We start from the raw sequence: 20705 nt of genomic DNA on the forward strand, positions 1-20705 counted from the left end.
TCAAATACAATAAGTTTATTGTCAAATATACTATTAGAGAATTCAATTTTGTGTACAAAATGTGAGACAGCATACAGTTTTGAATGAAAATAGTGTAGAATTAACTTGACTTTTATAATGCCTGACAGACAATATCTAAATGGAAAGTCACCAACAGTATTCAAGTAACATCAACCAATAACTATTTATAACCGTTTGACTTTGTGAGTTTAAATTGCACAATGATTTCATAATCATAAGAGAATCCAAAACAGAACTCTGCTGATAACATCTTTTATCTGCATGAAAGGTGACAAAATATACAGGTCAGACCTTGGTCTGCATAATCAAATGAAATACTAAAATCATCAGGGAAATACTGCATTCATCTGTAATCTTAGGAGTTACAGAGTGCTAAATGTAAAAGAAAAATCAGATGTATCACTCACATTTTCAAATAGCCTACAGTACTGTTCATACGTGATAAATGCAGAAATTATTGTATAGTACTGTTCTGTAAGAAATAAGAAAAGTTGCACAAGACATGTTACACAAAAACACAATTAAGTCCTAGATCAGTTGTAAAAAAAAACTATTTAGTAGTAGTCACAGTGGAAGTTACAAACTTTTCATCATGATTATATACAAACCATTTTTCAAATAAACAATATCAGCAGTTAAAATGTTGGAATACTTTGAAACTTATTACTGATAGAACAAGCCAATGTCATATAACACAAGTTTACAATGATCATTTAATATTTACCATTCATGTAGTCATCAAATTGAGCAATCATTAGATATGAGATTTAAACGAGACTTAGATTCCTGTGTTCATATATATTTATAAATATGTTAAGATAATAGAAATAATTGCACTTGTTGAATTACTATTAACCAATAATACTTGTACAATTATAAGAGACCTTTACAAAAACATTGTTATGACTGACAGACAAGCCTAATACAGAGTGGAACATCTGTGTCAAGCTGGTCATATTTTAACTGATCTCCTGGTGAAAAGATGCTCATGTGCCATCAGTCTTGTATGTTTAAGAATTCAATAACTAAATCATCTAAAGCGAGATTGGAAAAGTCTGATTTTGTCTTATCTGTAACTATATTTTTTATATTGCTTATTGTCTGCACTTAAATCCTTTTTAAGGTTTGGGAAAAAGGAATTTTGTATTTGATAAAGTTTTATCTCAAGGACTAAAAGTGCTACTGAAAATTCAATTTTACTATTGTTTAAATTCTAGGCACAGATTATTATAGGTCCTCTAAAAAGCATATCCTTTTTTTTTAAGTAATGATGCATATTTTATTCACATAAATATAGACCATTTTTAGAAAAGAAAAGGTGGTATATGTTAAACGCACACACACACAAATCTACAATAACCAAACAGAGACAGAATATCAAATGTCACAATACTTTTACCATGCTTAAAATATTTCATATGTACAATGGCTACTTATGGTACTTCCAAAGCAGCCCTTTTGTTTTCCAATTATTCATCAAAAAATGTATGCAAAGTACCATATCCAGAAATCCAAACAGATTATAAAAAAAAGTTGACAACTCTCATATTTTTCTCATACAAAGTCTTCCAATGATTATAATGGTCCATAATTGGTTAAATGACTAATCCTTAATGTAATTTAGATATAAGTTTGTATGCAGTACAATGTTTGAAAAAAATTTACCCACAGGGTCTGTTAATGAGTTTATGTGAAACAAAAACAAATACAATCACCTAGTCTTGCTTTTTTTTTTAAATTGATATTTACCATGAAAGTTTTCAATGAAAATCTTGTGGAAAATCAGAAAATTCTTAGCTCAAAACAACAATGTCTCTCAAAAATCAGTTTTAAAGATTTTTTTTTCAAAATGAAAACATCATAAAGTATAAATATTACATTACAAATCTCTAATTTGAAATGGACAAGTCTGCATGTATTAAAATAAAACATGAATACAAAACAATTCCAAAAAAACTATTAGCATGTTAACAAATGATAAACAAATAAGTCAGGGAAAAAACAATTTTCAGAAATAAATGGAGGAACTTGGTAATACAAAAATGTACATAAATATATATTTGAACTCAACAAGTTAAATATTGACAAAAGTCAACAGTGAACCCTAAAATTAATATCACGAATAATGTAAATATGATTTTATAGAGACAAATATACAATGAGCGATCAAAAAGAAGCAGTAAAGAAAAAAAAAAATTTAAAGAATTAAATTGTGCAGGAGAGGGAGGGAGAATAATGGGAAGCAGCTGAGAACTATAAAAAAAGGGGGTGGGAGGAGACATTATCGTATTAAGAAACTTTGGATCTTGATAAAACCAAGAAATAGAAGTGCATTTTGTGGTAATAAAATATATAACAATGCAAAATTTTCAAACTAAAGAATTTTACTCTGGTCACAGCCTGGAGCTAATTTATCTTTCATATTTCATGCTTTTTTTTGTGATATATTTTAAAAATCTTTTAAGGCATTCAAAACATTCACCGGCTACAACATCTTTTCTTTGCTTTAGAATCAGTTAGCTTCAAGCCTTCCTCTAACTTCTTGTCTTCTTTTTCTTGCAACAAACTAAAAAATACAACCAAACAGGTCACTTTGTCATTAAACGAGAGAAAAGAACATTTGATTATCTTAGTCTATTATAGAGAAAAGCTATTTAAGATATGACAAGACAATTGTATTGGTCCACACAAATGAAAATACAGTTCGACTACAGTTGTCTACCTCAGTATTCTATATGGCTCCTTTTGTCTCAAAAGGCAATGGATGCGCCCAAATGAGTCACTGGTTTTGGCTTAATCTTGAGACGGGGCAGAATCTGGTGTGGCTAATCAAGCCAATTCAGAGCTAGCGGACAGGGCAGCTTTCTTTTTTTCCCCTCTTGATTAAGGCCGCTTCAATTCTTTTGTTCTCAGCAAGGGTTGTCCCAGCACGCACAGTCTGTCTCCATGCACTCCGGTCTTTGGCTATGTTTTCCCACATACTTTCGCTGATGCCTGTGGCTCTCATGTCTCACTTGCAGACATCTCTATATGTTAGTCTTGGGTGGCCCTTGGGTCTGACTCCTTCCACAAGCTCAGCATATAAGATATCTTTCGGGATTCTACCATCTGGCATGCGGGTGACATGTCCGAGCCAGCGTAATCTTCTTTGTGTCAGGAGAGCATACATGCTGTTCATATTGGCCAATCTCAAAACTTCCTGATTGGAGACATGGTCCCTCCAAGAGATGCCCATTATGCATCTCAGGCAGCGCAAGTGGAAACTATTCAATCTGTGTTCTTGGTACATGTATGTTGACCAGCTTTCACTGCCATAAAGGAGAGTGCTCACAACACAGGCGTTGTAGACTAGGATTTTGGTCGCTGTGGTCAATTTACCATTTTCCCAGACGCGCTTGGAGAGTTTTGCCAATGCTGTGGTAGCTTTTTCTATCCTTTTTGTCAGCTCGATGTCTAAGTCTAGGTTACTGACAATTGTTGAACCCAAGTAGGTAAATTCCTGCACCACTGAAAGGGTGTGGTTCCCAATATGTATTATAGGTATTTCTGCGAGGTCTTGTGCCAGGATTTCGGTCTTGGAGAGACTTATAGTAAGGCTAAACTCTTGACAAGCAGCTGCTAAGGCATTCACTAGCTTCTGTAGACCTCCTTGTGAGTAAGATACGAGTGCCACGTCATCGGCAAACAGCAGCTCTCTTATCAAGATACAACGTCTTTTCCTTTTAGCTTTAAGAGCCAGGTTAAAGAGCCTTCCATCGGATCTGCTATGAATATATATTCAGTCTTCCAGGGATTTAAAAGCACTGGTTAGTATGACTGAGAAGAAGATGCCAAATAGTGTAGGGGCCAGCACACATCCTTGTTTTACACCACTCTTAATGGAGAAAGGCCTGGAGGAAGAACTTTCAAACTGAACAGTGCCTTGCATATTTTCGTGAAAAGCTGACACTAGTTTTCTTAACTTATTTGGGCAGCCGATTCTCTCTAGTACAGCAAACAGACCGCTTCTGCGGTCAAAGGCCTTGGTCAAATCAATAAATGCTATGAAGAGGGGCTGCTTTTGTTCTCTGCTCTTCTCCTGTAGCTGCCGCAGAGAGAAAATCATATCTGTTGTAGATCTACCTGCCCTAAAGCCACACTGCGACTCTGGATAAACACGATCTGCCAGGATCTGTAATCGCTTTAGTAATACTCTAGCAAAAGCCTTTCCGACTATGCTAAGCAGTGAGATGCCTCTGTAATTGTTACAATCAGAGCGGTCGCCTATATTTTTATAAATTGTAACTATGTTGGAGTCTTTCAATTCCTGGGGGACCTCAGTATTACTACTATAATAAAACAATATAGATGCAAAGACAGGCAAAATACTTAAACACACACAAAGAAACTAGTCTGATAAGTTATTACTTTGGAAAATTGCAACCCTTCATCTCCCTTGTAAAACTGTCCTAATGGGCAAAAGAGAAACCATAAAAGAAAAAATTGGATGCTTTTTAAAAGTATTTGCTAAAAGAAACTGCACAATTTTTTGTTTCAGTTAGCTATCAAGTTTCAAATAGGTTATTATATCCAAGCAGGTAATAATGTTAAGCTGGATTTCAACTTTAATCCAGCAGTTAGATGTCAACATCTCATGAATGTTGATCTCTTTCTAATACATTAAATTTTTTTGTTATTTTCTAGTGAAATGAAAGTAATTATTACCTTGTAAAAGCATCCATTGCTTCTTTGATATTTATTCCAGACTTGGCACTTGTTTCATAAAACAACATGTCAGTGTGCTATAATAGAGAACATTTTTTAAAAAGAAAGTATGCAAAGAAGGAGCAAGCTAAATAGTTATAGTTGTGGAATGTAATGCAATATTAGAAAAACAAGCCCAGTAAAATGACTGACTTAATAAATATCATATGATATGTGCCTAACAATTTATAATTAATATACAATAATTTGGATATTCACTGTGATTATCAAAGATAGATAGCAATTATTCTGAATAAAAATGAATTAACGTTTTTCTTTTAAAAATTTTATTTCCACATGTGACTAAATTCTTTGTTAGTAACTTTTTTACTTAATATTTCTTGATTTATTTGACAACCTGTGCAGTTACGTTTTATACAACAAACATTGTTTTCTTTATTCAAGTAAAAAAAATAATGTTTTCTAACAAAATGTAAAATGCATAGATCTGTGTATTATAATTGACATACTTCAGCTAAAAGCCTGCCATCTTTTTCTTTCACTGGACGAAATGCATCATCTTCTGCCATATCCAGCTTGTTGCCTAGTAACATAATTACTGTTCCAGGTTCCACTTCTTCCTAGATAAATAAAATACTTGTAATAATAGAAAAAATACTCAGCATTGAAATGAATAGCTTGGTTACCAATAGCAAGTGAAATATAGTCAATGCATCATGTTACCTAAAATAAGATAAAATATTGGAAACCAAGGCCCATTTTTGTTTTGATAAATAGTTCTTTGTTACTACCATCTTAAGTTTCACACAACACAGTTAATAAAACAGCAAAACAGCTAATTTTATTAATAATGTTTAATTGACTATTAAAAAAAATATTTTTTTTAAATGAAGGGATTGATCAAAATTTCTCTAAAAATGTGTTTGCTGTTTGTATGAAAGAGCCAGTTTTACAAGTGAATCTTTTCCTTCCAATTTTTTTTAGCAATTAAATGTCTAATAATTTATTTTTTCCTATGTACAGTCAAATTTTGTTTTCAGCAATTTAAAATGATAATCTAATGCATGAAATAAACTTAAATTCAATATTAAATTGGCTAAGTTGTATAAAAAGCTTTTTCCTTCACTCTGTATGATTGTAGTACTCCTCTTTAGAAAATAATCTTGTTTTAGCTACACAAATGAAGTTTGACTGAACATTGGCAGGATTAGTTGGAATATGTCTTTTCTGAGTAGGTTGCATTCATTGTTTACCCCATGATCACCTATTATCACAGATCTGTCCCTTAATTTTTTGGACCATATGAGCAACACACATGATCTGTTGACTGTTTTATGTAAAGTGGCTGGATTTGTACACTACTACTTAAAATGAAGGAACTAGATGAATCCTTAAAAGTCCTCAAACCAAAACAAGCCCCGGGCCCAGATAAAATATCAAATGACATGCTTCTTCACTTGGGTCCTCAAGCCAAAAGAAAACTGCTACAAATATTCAATGCTAGCTGGAAATCTGGCAGAATTCCAAACATCTGGAAAAAAGCCATGATGATCCCTATACTAAAGCACTGCAAACCAAGAAATAAACTGGATAGCTACCGTCCCATCAGCCTCACTAGCTGTACTTGCAAACTGATGGAAAGAGTGATAAATAGAAGGCTGACATGGATCCTTGAGTCAAATAACCTATTCACTGAAGCCCAGGCTGGCTTTAGAAAAGGCAGATCAACAGATCAAATTGCCTTCATCACACAAGAAATAGAAGACGGCTTTCAAGAAAAGAAACCAACAACAATTGTGTGGGTTGACTTAGAAAAAGCATTTGACAAAGTCTGGGAATAAGGTCTCTTGCTCAAGTTAATCCAGCATCACATATCCCACAGAATGTACAACTGGATAAAGGAATACCGAAATAATAGAAAAGCCTTAGTTTGCATGCAAGGACAAAGAAGCCACACAGTGGGTATAAAAAATGGCGTCCCCCAAGGAGGAGTCCTATCCTCAAGACTTTTCCTAATATTCATAAACGATCTAAATCAAAACCTACCAAGAAAAGTTAAAAAAAGCATGTATGCAGATGACCTTGCCTTAATTAGCACAGAAGAATATGTAGGAACATCGAAATTTCGATTACAAGATGCTCTTGATAAACTCAATAATTGGTCCAAAGACTGGGGCATGTCCATCAACACAAAAAAGACAACATATACCATATTCTCACATTCAACAAAACAACAAACAATAAAATTAACATTAGATAAGGAAGCTTTAGAAAAAAATGACAGCCCTACATATCTTGGAGTCACCTATGACCCGAGACTAACCTGGAGAAACCAAATAGATAAAACACAGAGTAAAGGCATCCAGAGACTATCCCTCTTGAAAAAATTAGCTGGCACAGATTGGGGAGCTAATCACAACATCCTGAAAAAGACATATACCAGTTATGTAAGACCTGTACTAGAATATGGTGCCACAGCATGGGGATCAGCAGCCCAAACCAACCTAAGAAAAATAGACAAGGTTCAAAATATTGGTCTAAGGATAATGACAGGAGCAATCAAAACAACACCCATAAGAGCTATGGAGGAACCGCTGCCCTGATCTCTCTGGATGAAAGAAGAGAAATAAAAAACCTTTCCCAATTCACTAAATTGGAAACCTTGGAGAGGCACCCACTCAGAACAAAAATCCACAAAACTGGCACAAAAAAACTTCTCAAAAGGACCAATTTCATACAGGAATCTCTAAATCTAAAAAAGAAACACCAACTTTAAAAAATTACTCTGGAATCCTCGATACACTATAATGAATCTCCACCCTGGGACGAAAGCCCTCTTCCTACTATAAGGGACCATATTGAAAAAATAAAAAGAAAATCTGATTACAGACCAACAGAGCTCAAGGAAATAGTGAACAGTTTTCTACATACCAATTACCCTAGCTATCACGTTCAATCAATGGTTGTGGTGCTTGAAGTTACAATCTATCAATTGTGGATGTCAGATGTCAAGATCTATGAAGATGCTATAATGGATGTCACGTTGTAGATTATCTTGATCTGTATCACACCATCAATGATTGTGATTGCCGAGGATTCTAAAGTTGTCAGTTGATAAGATGATCATTTAGAAATTACTAGTTGATAGGATGATCATCCAGAAGTTGCCAGTTGATAAGAGGATCATCTAGATCTGGGAGTTACTATTTGAAATACGATCTAAGTATTTTATTGTATTCAATGAAGAAACTTCTCTTCGTCTAAAAACAGTTACTTTAATTCAGAACTTGAAAACGCTATTCACAAATAATTACAATGGTTAAATGTACTTGAATATAATAACTGATCTACACAATAATATAACTGAGTCCTAATACAAAAGGTACATGTTCTCTATTTCACGTTACATACAAGATTGATGTTATCACTAACACGTTCCAAAACAAGACTGGCGCAATTTAGGATCTTCCACGGCTACTAGAGCGTAATCGCGTGATCAACAACTCTACACTGCAAGACCAACCAATAAATGCAGCTCAACATACAACAATTAACATTTCTAAACCAATCATGTTCATTCTGAAACTGAAAGTAAATGCATGCCTGGTTTTCCCAGAGCCAGCTCAAGTCCCATCGACAAGCTAAATATAGACTGTTGCCAAATATAGATACAGTGTACGTGACACTAGCAATCAGTGGATCAGAGTTTACACGGATGGCTCATCCCATACAGCCACCTCAAATGGAGGAGCTGGAATACTTATTGAATGGCCAGATGGAGGAAAACTAGAAAAATCCATTGCAACTGGAGAGCTCTCTGACAGTCACAGAGCAGAAAGGGAAGCACTAGCACTAGCTGCTACCATGCTAGCAAATCATCCAAGTTCCCCTCACAGTCAGATTGTCTTTCTAACAGACGCGAAAACAACCCTCCAAAGCTTGCAAAACTCTGATTCCTCTTATATTAAAAACCTCAGAACAGCACTTACAAAGCTCAACAACAGCAAAAAAATTGTTATTCAATGGATACCAGCTCATATACAACTAGAAGGAAATGAGAAGGCTGACACACTCGCCAAGAGTGGGAGAACAAACTCACAAGTAAACTCTGCACTCTATCCAGAAGAAATGAAGAAATTAATTGTAGATAAAATAAATGAGAAATGGACGAGCTCCCATCCAAATCACAAGAAAGATGACGCTTACTATAAGCTATCCAGACAAGACCAACGTCTAATCTTTGGACTCAGGACCGGACACAACAGAATGCGACAACACATGCACCGGAAGCTCAAAATTGGAACCAGTGAAATCTGCCCATCACCAGAAAATGCCGACCACATCCTCCAAAACTGCTCTCTTTACCAAGAGGCCCATATAAGACATTGGCCCCACATCACCCCAATAGAAAGAAAACTATATGGAGAGCTCACTGATTTTGAAACCACTGCGCAGTTCATCTCATGTATTGGTCTAGTCATATGAACACTCCAACATAACAATGAGAACGATGAAGAAGAAGAAGTACACTACTATTGAGACTTGACTGGGATTGTGCTGTTTATTATTTCTTTATTTATCTAGATTTATATTCATCAAGATGATGAACTTTGATTATTTACATTTATTCCTTAAAGTTGTAAAGTTTTACCATAGTTTTGTGGTTTATCTGTAGGTCTTGACTGTATGCAATACAATAGAAAGCAAATTTATTAAGCATTTCTATCAAAAACCAATTTGATAAGAGCATTAATTTCAATTAATTGTGATTACTTTATAGATCTATATTCAAAAGTTCATCAAATTAGATAGCAACCAAGTTTAGTCCATGCTATCAGCCCAAAGCTACCACTTGAAACAAGTGTGGTTGCATTGATAGAAATTGAACTAGCTCTTGACTAACCTTGACACTTGTCATCCAGTTCCTGACATTGGTAAAGGTGGACTCAGTGGTGACATCATACACAACAATGACACCATCAGCTTTGCGGAAATATGTTTTGGTAAGTGATCTATACCGCTCCTGACCAGCAGTGTCCCAGAGTTGTAGAATAACTATTGTGTCTTTTAGCTCAATGGTTTTCACCTGAAAGTCCACACCTTTAAGAAGTAAACACATTTTTATTATTTTCCTTTTAATACACAATTCATTGCTCAAACTTTTTTCAGAACAAACATTCCTTGAATAGATTGACCAATGGGCACACAGAAAACTTTACTTTTTTTTCTTATGAAGAGAAAGGCAAGAAAATATTAATGTTATATTAAAGATAGAGACCAATAAATGTCCAATTCAGTGATGGTAAAAACATCCAAGGGGAAAAAAAACAACAGCACAAAATGGATTCTGAAATCTCTCTAATGTGTACAGTGTGTTATTACCATTAGCTATAATATTTAAGTTATATTAGAATATAGTATACAAAGAGACATGTTTTGTTCATTAGCGATGAAAAAAATATCTATTATTATATTACCTATTGTAGCTTGGAAGTTGCACTTGAACTCTTGATGACAAAACCTATGTATGATTGTACTTTTACCTACACCAGAATCTCCAATGAATACAACTTTAAAAAGTCTTTGTGGCTTAGGTACAGCTAATTCCATCTATAAAATCATATGAGCTTTAATCAAACACTTTTATTGTGAAATATATATTTAAAAAATTGATTATTAATAGAAAGTGATAATGTTGTCCAGTTACAAAAAGAACATTATTATAATTTTTTTTAAAAATATATCATCAAGAAATTAAAGGAATTTGAAGGAGAAACTAAAGAGAGCTAAATAATTTCTAAAAAATGTTTAAGGGAAAAAGCACATGTATGCATGTTTTTTTTTTAATGAAAATCTTGAAATTCAAAAGATAATGAATTTTATTTTCTTAATTACACTAAGTCAAGTACAAAATGTTTAAAAAGATGTCATTTGAAGGGCGATTCTGATTTACAATAGACTCATCTTGGATCACTGTCTCTTGAGGTTTAAATCATGAAATTTTGTTGGAAAAAGACCTTCTAAGCTAGTAAAAGATATAAAAATTATACTAACATGAAAGGAATCAGCTCCAACTGGCTGTGACCTCTTTAAACTTCGAATTTTAATTCTCTTTCTGTTTAATAAAAGTGTAAAAAAAACAACAACAATAGTTCAAAAATAATAATTACATTAAACAATAATATTAAAAAATAACAACTGAAAAATAAATTACTTTTGTTTTGTTCCCCCTACGTTCCCAGTCTTCTCCCCCCCACTCAGGGAAGGATGATGTTGATCTGTAGAGAGATGAACTTCATCTTCAGGGGCTGAAGTAGCTTCCTCAATCATTGAGGCAGCATCATCTTCATCCTCGTTGATCCCAGGTATAAAGACATTGGCATCATTCAGCTCATCAGCATCAACATCATCCCCACACACTTCTGCCAGGTCGTCCATGTCTAGGTCAACTGAGACCAGCTCGGTTGACCTGCCTGATCCCCTGTAAATAAAAAGAAACATTGAAATCTAAATTTTGTTTAGCCTTTACTGAAAAAATACTTTTTGAAAAGTAAATAAATGATAGATTGTGTTCATTAATAAATATGATCAATCAAAATGCAAACTTCTGTTCTTAATGATAATCTTATCACAGGTAAGATTAAAAGTACTTTGAAATGAAATGAAACATTTTTCAACAATCTTACAAAGATTATGTTAGAATATATTATTATTAAACAATATATATATATATATTTATATCTATGCCTATATCTCTACTAATTAGCTGTACTATAAAAGTTTGACTGAAATGGTTTTGTGTTTAATAGTGCACTTTTCCAAAAGGGAAATAACTAAAGGTATTTTTTAAAATGGTAAAATAGATTTCAATTGATCTTTATTATACTTAAAGAATGTACAACCAAAGAGCTCAGCTCCCTTTATTTCCTTCATTCTTAGCATATTTTACCAACTGCAGCTAAGTAGGAAGTTAAGATGCTTTATTATTTTAGTTCACAAATATGGTATGAATGAGAGTTTGAGTTTTGAGTTTTTTGGCACATCGGCACACTTTAGGCCATGTTGTGCCCGCAATATGAATGTACAAGTAAAATCAAACTGTAGTTAGTATGTAGGCAGATGATGTAAAACATAGTTTCTGTGTCCAAAGCTTTTTTCTCCTCCCAAAAAATTAACACTCTAGGTTTAAGAAGTTTAGCACTTTAACAGTTAGCTACTTTGCCACCAGTTCTCATATAAGCTTAATGATAAGAGATTAACTCAATACTAACCCTGGGAAGTATTTACCCAGAACTGACCCTTGCTTACAAATTTTCTTCCGTGGTTGAGGCTTGTGGTCTGGCTTTGAGCTCTCGACACTTTTAACCTGTTTGAGTTATTTTAAAAAAAAGGTTAAATTGCAATGAATCAAAAACAAAAACTGAGATTTCAAAACTGTCATTAATTTGTGCATATTCAAATGAAAATTAATTTCAATATAAAATTGAGAAAAGTTTATAAAATGGTTTCAAAAGTAAAATAACTTTATGGAATGTCAAAAGATGTATTAAAACAATATTCAGTTTTAGTCATATAGGACTTATAAGCACTAAATAGCTTGTTACTTTTGTCAATAAAAGAAAAATTAAATAAAATAGACTAAGTGTTTTTCTAGGTAAAGTAAATATTCAACTGAAAAGGTCATTCCATATTCAACAAAACAATTGAATTAAAAAAATATTTAGATCTAGATTTGAGCAATAGGGCCTACTTTTTTTATAGTAACAATTTCTTTAAAAATGTCAAAACTACAGCAAATGTTTAAAAAAAGAAAAGGGAGGGGAGATAAAACCTCTTTGAAACATTGAAATATAAGAAAAAGTCACTTAATAATAATTTCAATTTTGGAAATTATTTCCATATGATATGATTTATGACTAATTTAATATTGCATCAGAAAAGTAAAGATGAGAACTTCTATATTAAAGAGCAAGAGAATCAGGAATTTCTCAATTTCTCTCCCAAATAAAAAAAAATGACACTTAAATTGTCCCAAAAGAAAGGAGATGGGAATGTGCACAGAAATCAATTCAAACTAAAATCAATGTGGGTCAAAATTATGAAATAAATTAGGAGCAAGCTCCTACACTCAATTGAATTAAATCTACACTTGTCAAATGGACCTTAAAACACCATTGAAAAATCAGATAAAATTGGCTATTTTCTAATCAAGTCTCTATTTAAAAAAAAATTCTCATAGCAAAGCCCAACTATTGACTTCTAGCTTTAATGTTTAGAGGAGATTGTAGATGTTTAAGAACTGACATCACAAAGAACAATTGCAGCTACAAGGATGTTTGTTATAAGGTTTAAATGGAAAGTTATTAATAAAATCAAACATATGGCTGTATCTTTGCACTTGACTGTATATTGTCTGGGATAGTTGACTGGTTGTTATTCTTAATGGTTGCCAAATTATTTTCTTTTTGGGCTATAATTTTACTAAATGATATGAAATAAATTATGCTCCCAATGTCTTGTTTTTAAAGTATTCTAAAAAAAACTTGTACTTTCTTCCCATTTGTCTTAGACATCTCATTTCAAATATGCTTATTTTTCTTATATTTTTGTTGAACACCTATTTTTGACTTTGATCACATGGCTGTTTCAGTTTATATTCAAGGATGTCTCAAAAGCACAAATATCAAAAAAATTCTTTCTGTATTTTAGCTTCTATCTCTTAAGTCCATCCAACTGGTATATGTTTCATTGCCATAACTATTAAATGGAAAGATCTTTTTTTTTAAAGAGAGAAAATTGACATAATTAATTTTTTAAAAGTATAGGCCTAAGCTATTGAAAGGTACAAAGTACAATCTGAGTAATTTAGAGCCCAAGTAAAAATTAGATCTATATTCCAGGAGTCACATTTACCAGATGCTATCTGCAAACAAGAACCAAACCCAATAATAAACAATAATAAAAAAAAAAGGATTTGATCATGAAATGCATTAATTTTCAATGAAATAGTTTTGACATAAAATGCTGATTAGATGAAACAAACAATAAGATAATTATAAAAATACAATGGAAATTGTATAAGGAGAAAATTGTGGGAACCTAAACCTGACTTAAATATTAAAGTGTCAAAATTATAATTTAAATAGAAGTAGGTTGAATATAGAAAATTTAAAGTTAAATAGTCAAATTACCTGGAACTATTTGTATCACTTGTTGAGACAATAAATAAATATATAAATCCTAAATAACTTTTTTGATATAAAAAAAAGCACAAATTAAAAAGTTTTTGAAATTCAGTAGCCTTGAAAAAGAAAATATAGGCCTCTAAAACAAATTAACAATTAAATAAATCTGAATCACTAACCTTTCAAACAATATATTTAGAGGGAGTGAGCTAGGAGTTTTAGTAAAAGTTTTGACAACTATAAAAAAAAGCAAAAGCTCAGGATAACCCACTAATACTGCATCGCTACAGAATGACTTAATTTAATAATCTACCTCCTCCTCGAATGAAAATCCCACTTCCTGGTCAGGTGCATTATTTTTTTTGTATGGTGAGATAAAGCAAATGCAATATAGTGAACATACAATGGTCACAGAGATAATAAAAGAGCAAAGGATAGTACAAAAGATAGTACAGCATTTATTATTTGAGCTAAGGCTAAAGGAGGATTTTAAAATAACTTTGTGCTATTTATGAATATATCTCATAGTAAAAGAAAGCAATGTGATAAAACATAATTTTTAGAAGCAAAAGTTTAAAAGTAATCTCTGCAATAATTTAAAAAAAACAAGAATTTAAAAACAGTATAGTTAATAGAAAACAAGAATGTTAAATTTCGGTTTGACATTTTTCAAAGTTATTTCAAATTGCAAAGAAATTATGTTAAAATAATATGTTAATTATAACCATCACCATGTTAGTCAAGTAAAAAGTAATACCCGCCTTGCTTCTGTTATCTCTGCTTCATCTTTGTCATCGCGTAATTTTTTGTTCACATCTCTGAATAGAATAGTATGATTACAATTGTTTAAGTAAATATTGAATGCTAAGCCCTCACGTTTAAAACTGTATATGTAAATAATGAATGGTAGACCTCTATGATAAAAACTCTTATGCAATAGTCTGCTGTACTGCTAGATTGTTTTCAGAAGTGTTTTTTTTGTATTAAAGTATTTAAGAGCTTAGCAGGCATTACTTTATTATTTTTGTATCATGATGTACACACATGCATCATATAAAGGTAATATCAAAGCTTAATTAAAGAAACAAAAACTGAATTAAAATATTCAGCAATTGTACAGTTAACTTACAAAATAAAGAATATATATTCTAACAATTTAGAATATCTTAAACAAATTATACAGATATAGAGGAGAACTACAAGTTTAATGTGTATGTTCATTCAATATTCTGTTAGCATCAACAGCTAAACCAATGCAAACAATAAATGTAGAAACACTTTTACATTTTTACAAATCATCTTACCAAATAAAGAAAGCAAATATTTACCTGATGCACAAAAGTTATCTATTGATGCTAGATTAACTAGAGATGTAAATGAAATAAGAGAAGCACTTACTTAAGGAGATCAAGCTGTTTGACTAAACTTTCTCTTTCAATTGCTATCCCCTCAGACAGCATAAGTGCAGCCCTGAACAAAATATAATAATAATTTTTTTTTTCAAAATAGCGCTATTAACAAACCTAATGTAAGCTCAAGCAACTTTGAAAGCACAACAGACATGAACTAAAGTGTTACAATGGCTAAATAATTTACTAGGTTGGTTTTAATTTTCTTCTTGAATGTAGTGAATGTTATAAAAATAAATGGTGATATTACAAAAACAAATATTAAATAGATATCTTCTAGGCTAAAATCTAAAATGATAAGAATATATTTTACCCTTTACAAATAATTAATTTAGCTATATGATAAATCATAAATGAAGAAAACATTTACTATTATTGATGATTAAACAATTTAGAAAGGTATATAGACAACTAAATATACAAATTAGCATGGTGGTCGATAGATCTTTAAGCTTTAACGTTGGGAATATACTCATTTGAAAAGTTCTACAAAGTATTTAATTTAGTTCTGTTAATTATAGCTAAACAGATTATAAAAAGAAAATAAAAAGCTACATAACATTACATACTTTATTATACTTAGACATGCAAAGTAAATTATAATAGTATTTACTATTTAAAAAAAAAAGACTTTCCAAAACTCTTCATTTTCTTTTTATATATTAAAAAGCAGAGCAATATAGTAGATATGCCTGAATATAAGTCATGCCCCAATTTCTGAAAGATAAGGAGCAAAATTATTACTACTAATATGTTCATTAAGCTTTCTACTCAATGTTCATATTATATTTCAGCCATGGATTTTAAATCTAAATCACTGTTTTGTTTTTAATTTTCAAATAAATTAAGGAGAAATATGTCTTAATTGGTAGTCTTATAAGCATCAATAGGCTCATTTAAAAATTAACATGCATAAAACATTATTAAGTGTATTTTTCAAATGCCTAGAGCCAATGTGTGGTAAATAGTTTGGTCCATTTATTTTAAACTGTAGACATTATTAAAGTCAGCATTCAATTAGCAATAAGTCACTTGTCCTGATTTATTGGTAGAAGCAAATACTAATATTAAAATGATAACTTCTAGGGTTAAGAACATTGCTATGGAGATAATTCATACAGGGAAATACTGCTAGGTAAGTGTTGTCAATCTGAGATGAACTTTAACAGATGGTTTTAAAAGCTAAAACATTTTATTAGAAATTCAATTCCACGTCAGCACAGAAAAGTTGTCTACTTATACTTTTATTAAAGACAAGAGTATTCTCTTATTCTTGTTGAGAGGAGAGAAAGTATATTTCTTCTACACTTGATTATAATGAACTCTACATATAAATAAGCATATGTAAAACTTTGCTAAAAAAAAGGTTATTATATTAATATATATATTATATCATATATGGATATAGTGATATTAGGCAAGCCATTTGATAACAATGAATTAGTTTTAGAGCAAACTCAACAGTACAACCAGGGCCGGATTTAAGTATGTGGAGGCCCAGGCAGGATTTTGGTGGAGGCCCCAACACTTTTTTAAAAGCTTTAATAAAGTTCTACTTATGAATAATACCACTTAAATGTAAAAGCATTCCATATTTTAGCAGAAATCAACATAGTACTTTGAAATTTTAATCAAATTTATAAAAAAAAACTTAATATACATATTTTAGTTTAAAAAGTGTATATTTTTAAGTTTGTGGAGGGTAAGGCCCTTGATAGATGCACTGTAGTAAATCTGGAGCTGCATTTACATATACTCTGCTACATTGTTGCCTTTCCTTGCTGATTCAGACAACCAATTCCATTATCTAATTGCACTAGTGAAGAAAGAGCACTTATACAAATTCGTTCTAGAATATCAAATAAAAAATGTGCCTCTATCTTTGTGTCTATGTATTTCATAAGGTTTTGTTTTTCTATTTGAAATTAATAGTAGTTGTGTTTTATAGCTACTTTACTTTTTATTCTTCTGTCCTGAAATGTCTCTATGTTTAGTGATTTTACTAATGGTGTTACTCTAATCAAATTTGAATATTATTTGTTATAAATCTCACTGCTCTGTTTTGTATTTGTTCTAGTTTCTTTATGCTTTCTTGAGTTAAGGGATCCCAAACAGAGTATGCATATTCTAATATTTGCCAAACAAAAGTTAAATAGCATTTTAATATTATGTTCTTGTTTGATTTGTAAAAATTTCTTTCAATAAACCCTAATGTTTTGCTTGATTTTTTTAAAAATTTCATCAATATGGGAATTCCATGATAACTTTTAATTTATTATTACACCTAGATATTATTAGTTTTTAGTCTATGTGACTTTTTTACTATTGTCACAGGATGCTTTATGTTGCCAGTATCTGTCACTGTCTTAGTTCTTCTCTCTGTGACATGCTGGGGATTCTTGTGTAGAACTAGATATTAATATTAGAGCTAAATATCTTAGAGATTCATATTATGAAGATCCTTCAATTCAAAATACAAAACTTTAATTCAGGAACTAGGAATCACTCTCAATCATACAAAATGTACAAATAAAACTGTCTCAAATGAATATCTTCTTCCAAGCTCGTTAACAAATAGATTCAAATAAATATTAATTCTACAACTGATAAAATATATGCAACTTGACTACTTGAGTTTCATCTCCAAACTGATGCTATCAAGACCGCCAAATCCTATCCCATAATTCCTTGGCAAACCCACGCTTCAATCACATGATCAGATGACGTCAGAGGTTTTTCCGTCTTTAGAATTTTCTAGCAGAAAAGGTGAGGCTAAATACTAAGGTTACATCCAAGAAGAATTAAATTTATATTCAGCTAGACTGAAACATGACAACTATGAATAAAGTAAGTAGTTCTCATTTGTTTTAGTTTTCTTGTTACTTTTAATAACTGGCATTTTTTTGGTTGGAAAGACATACTCCAATTTGATTCACATTTCTGTAATTCTTATAATTTTTAAATTTAAATTTCAGTATCTTGTGTTGTGCAATTGTCTGCAAATTATCTGACTTTTGTTCCTGAACAAAAGCAATTTGGTAGATCATTTATGTAAATTATAAACAGTAGTTGGCCTAAAACTGTTCCTTTAGGTACACCTGAGTTTACTAATATTGGTGTTGATTTGGAGCAATTTATTATTACAGTTAGTTCTCTTCCTATTAGAAAATCCTGAATCCATTGATGTAAGTAGTAAGTGTAAAGTTTCCTCTATCAGACCTTGCCGTCTATGGGGCAGATGATGTTAAGGTCATTTGTTTCTATGGCCAACAAGCAGGGTGTCATGTGGAGAGCACAACAACCAACCGCCTTTACTTTCCCCAACTAAAGTCAGGTACCCATTAGAGTTGAGTGGACTCAGGGGCACCCTAAATATCCTGAAATTTAAAATCCCAGTCTTCACAGAGATTCAAACCCAGGATCCCAGGTTCAGAAGCAAAGCACTTAACCCCTCAGCCACTGCACCCCATATCCATTTATGTAATGAACCATTAATGCTAAAGTATTTTAGTTTTTTTAATCATGACAGTGTTGCCAGCTGATGTAAGATTTAAAGTGTTGGTGGTAAAATTCTAAAAAATGTTAGGAAAAAAAAACTTAAAAGTTTCTAACAGGTCAAAATTTGGATATATTTTTATCTTTTTGTGGAGGCTCCTTCTTGTGGAGTCCCCAGGGCAGTAGCCCCGCCTGCCCTCCTTTAAATCCGGCCTTGTGTACAACCATACCCAACTCTATAAATAGATTTTTTGTTTAGTCAGCAAAATTGTCAAAGGTGGGAAAACTATCCATGACCAGTGGCACTCTCACAATATCAATTATACCTTTGACCTTTGGTCAAGCTTGATTTCTCTATTAGATGTGAAGCTTCAAATTGGACTGAAAGGTTTTTATTTTTTTTACTTCCTTCAAGAATATCTTCACATGACCTTTGGTGATAACACAACACATAAACAATGCCAAAAAGTATTTAGAAGAATTGAGCACTTTCAGAAAAAGAAAGGGATCCTTTTAAGGGGCAGACATGAACAACAGTTTAATGGAATAATTATATTTTCATGTTTTTAACAAAATTCTCATTAAAGCAAATTTTTTTTGAAGAAAACTATCTTTAACTTGAAATTTAAATAATTTATGCAAAATCTGTTTTTTATCTTTACAAAATTTCAAAGTACCTTGCTCTTTCTCTTTTTTCATCTTTTTGTTGTAATTGCATCTGTTGTATATAATTCCTTGATTCTTCTAAGTTTTCTTGAGACTGACTCAACATTTCCTCAAGTTCCTCTTTTTCCTGATCAAAAGAAAGACCATGGTTATGTTTTTTTTTTTAAAATAAGGTTTTAATGAAAATAAAATAATTATTTTAATAATTTTTTTTACTGTGTCACTCTTCAGGGTATCATCTTAAATGTCAAATTAAATTAATATTAGGAAAATTGAAAAAAGAAAATGTCTTAACACTGAATCAAAAATGATTTGATTCATATACATCTAGGTCTGTACATTCAAATGTAAAAACATTATGTTTATGCAAATATTGAATGGTGACTACAAGTGTTACATACATACTGCGGTAAGTTTTATAAAATCATTCTATGAACATATAGATTAGTGCTTTATATTACATTATAGTATAAAACTTTTATAAAACATCATGAAAATTAATATTATGTCTGCAAAAAGTGTTTTATTTCGATGAAAATATGTTCTGGTTTAAGTGTAACAAAACTTACCTTCAGAAGTCTTTCATTTTCCAATTTTGTCAATGTTTCCACTTTATTCAGCTTTTGTAATTTATGCTCAAGCTGTTCAATTTAAAAAAATCTCTCATTAGAACCAATAAATTTGTAGGACGCTGGTATAGCGTAAAGTTATTGTAAAATTTCTTAGATGAAAAAGCCCTCCATTTTACTGACTGTCTTAAAATATAAAGATAATAACAAAGAAAAAAAAAGGAAAATGAATTGTAATCTTCTTGAAGCTCTTCAAAATTGACACTAACAGTTGGGAGAAAGAGGCACTGAATAGAGCTTCATGGAGAGCAAGCATAAAGGAAGGGTCATGGATTGCAGATGGCATACACACCAGAAGTCAGAAGTAGATTAAAGGGTGAAATTGCAGCAGTGCCTGGTGATTACAGATGTTCAGCCTGTGATCGCAGCTGTTTATCAAGGATTGACCTCCTTAGTCACAAGAGAAGATGCAAATGGATAAGATCATCTCTCATGACATAAAATGCCAAAGAATCTTCTTGTATTTAATTATTATTTAATTGCCTTTCTTTTCAGACAAGAAAAGATATTCAGATTTATTAAATAAATTTCAAGTAACAAAAATGTACACACATAGCAATCCATAGTTGAAAACAATAAAAAATGCTGCACATGCT

At 31.7% G+C, this 20705-nt stretch overlaps 1 protein-coding gene across 7 annotated transcripts in view; it reads right to left on the minus strand.

Annotated features, from left to right (window-relative positions):
• Positions 1-554: 554 nt before the first annotated feature.
• LOC106051310 (EF-hand calcium-binding domain-containing protein 4B-like) overlaps positions 555-20705 on the minus strand; it is a 38619-nt gene continuing 18468 nt past the window's right edge. For 3 of the 7 annotated variants that reach the window (XM_056045025.1, XM_056045026.1, XM_056045028.1), the window contains 14 exons: positions 20050-20121; positions 19492-19607; positions 19141-19245; positions 15309-15380; positions 14668-14728; positions 14224-14250; positions 11997-12091; positions 10940-11206; positions 10780-10840; positions 10203-10335; positions 9629-9825; positions 5235-5345; positions 4726-4802; positions 555-2587 (listed from right to left, as the gene is read on the minus strand). In XM_056045025.1, coding sequence (XP_055901000.1) covers positions 2500-2587; positions 4726-4802; positions 5235-5345; positions 9629-9825; positions 10203-10335; positions 10780-10840; positions 10940-11206; positions 11997-12091; positions 14224-14250; positions 14668-14728; positions 15309-15380; positions 19141-19245; positions 19492-19607; positions 20050-20121 — 1482 coding nt within the window. In that variant the 3' untranslated portion in view covers positions 555-2499. Of the gene's footprint in view, positions 2588-4725; positions 4803-5234; positions 5346-7048; positions 7149-7193; positions 7824-9628; positions 9826-10202; positions 10336-10779; positions 10841-10939; positions 11207-11996; positions 12092-14223; positions 14251-14667; positions 14729-15308; positions 15381-19140; positions 19246-19491; positions 19608-20049; positions 20122-20705 lie in introns of those variants that run through there. The other 4 variants (XM_056045027.1, XM_013206476.2, XR_008780308.1 and 1 more) reach the window with 4 other exon arrangements.

This window comes from Biomphalaria glabrata, chromosome 10 (assembly GCF_947242115.1).
Source record: "Biomphalaria glabrata chromosome 10, xgBioGlab47.1, whole genome shotgun sequence".
Classification (NCBI taxonomy): domain Eukaryota; kingdom Metazoa; phylum Mollusca; class Gastropoda; family Planorbidae; genus Biomphalaria; species Biomphalaria glabrata.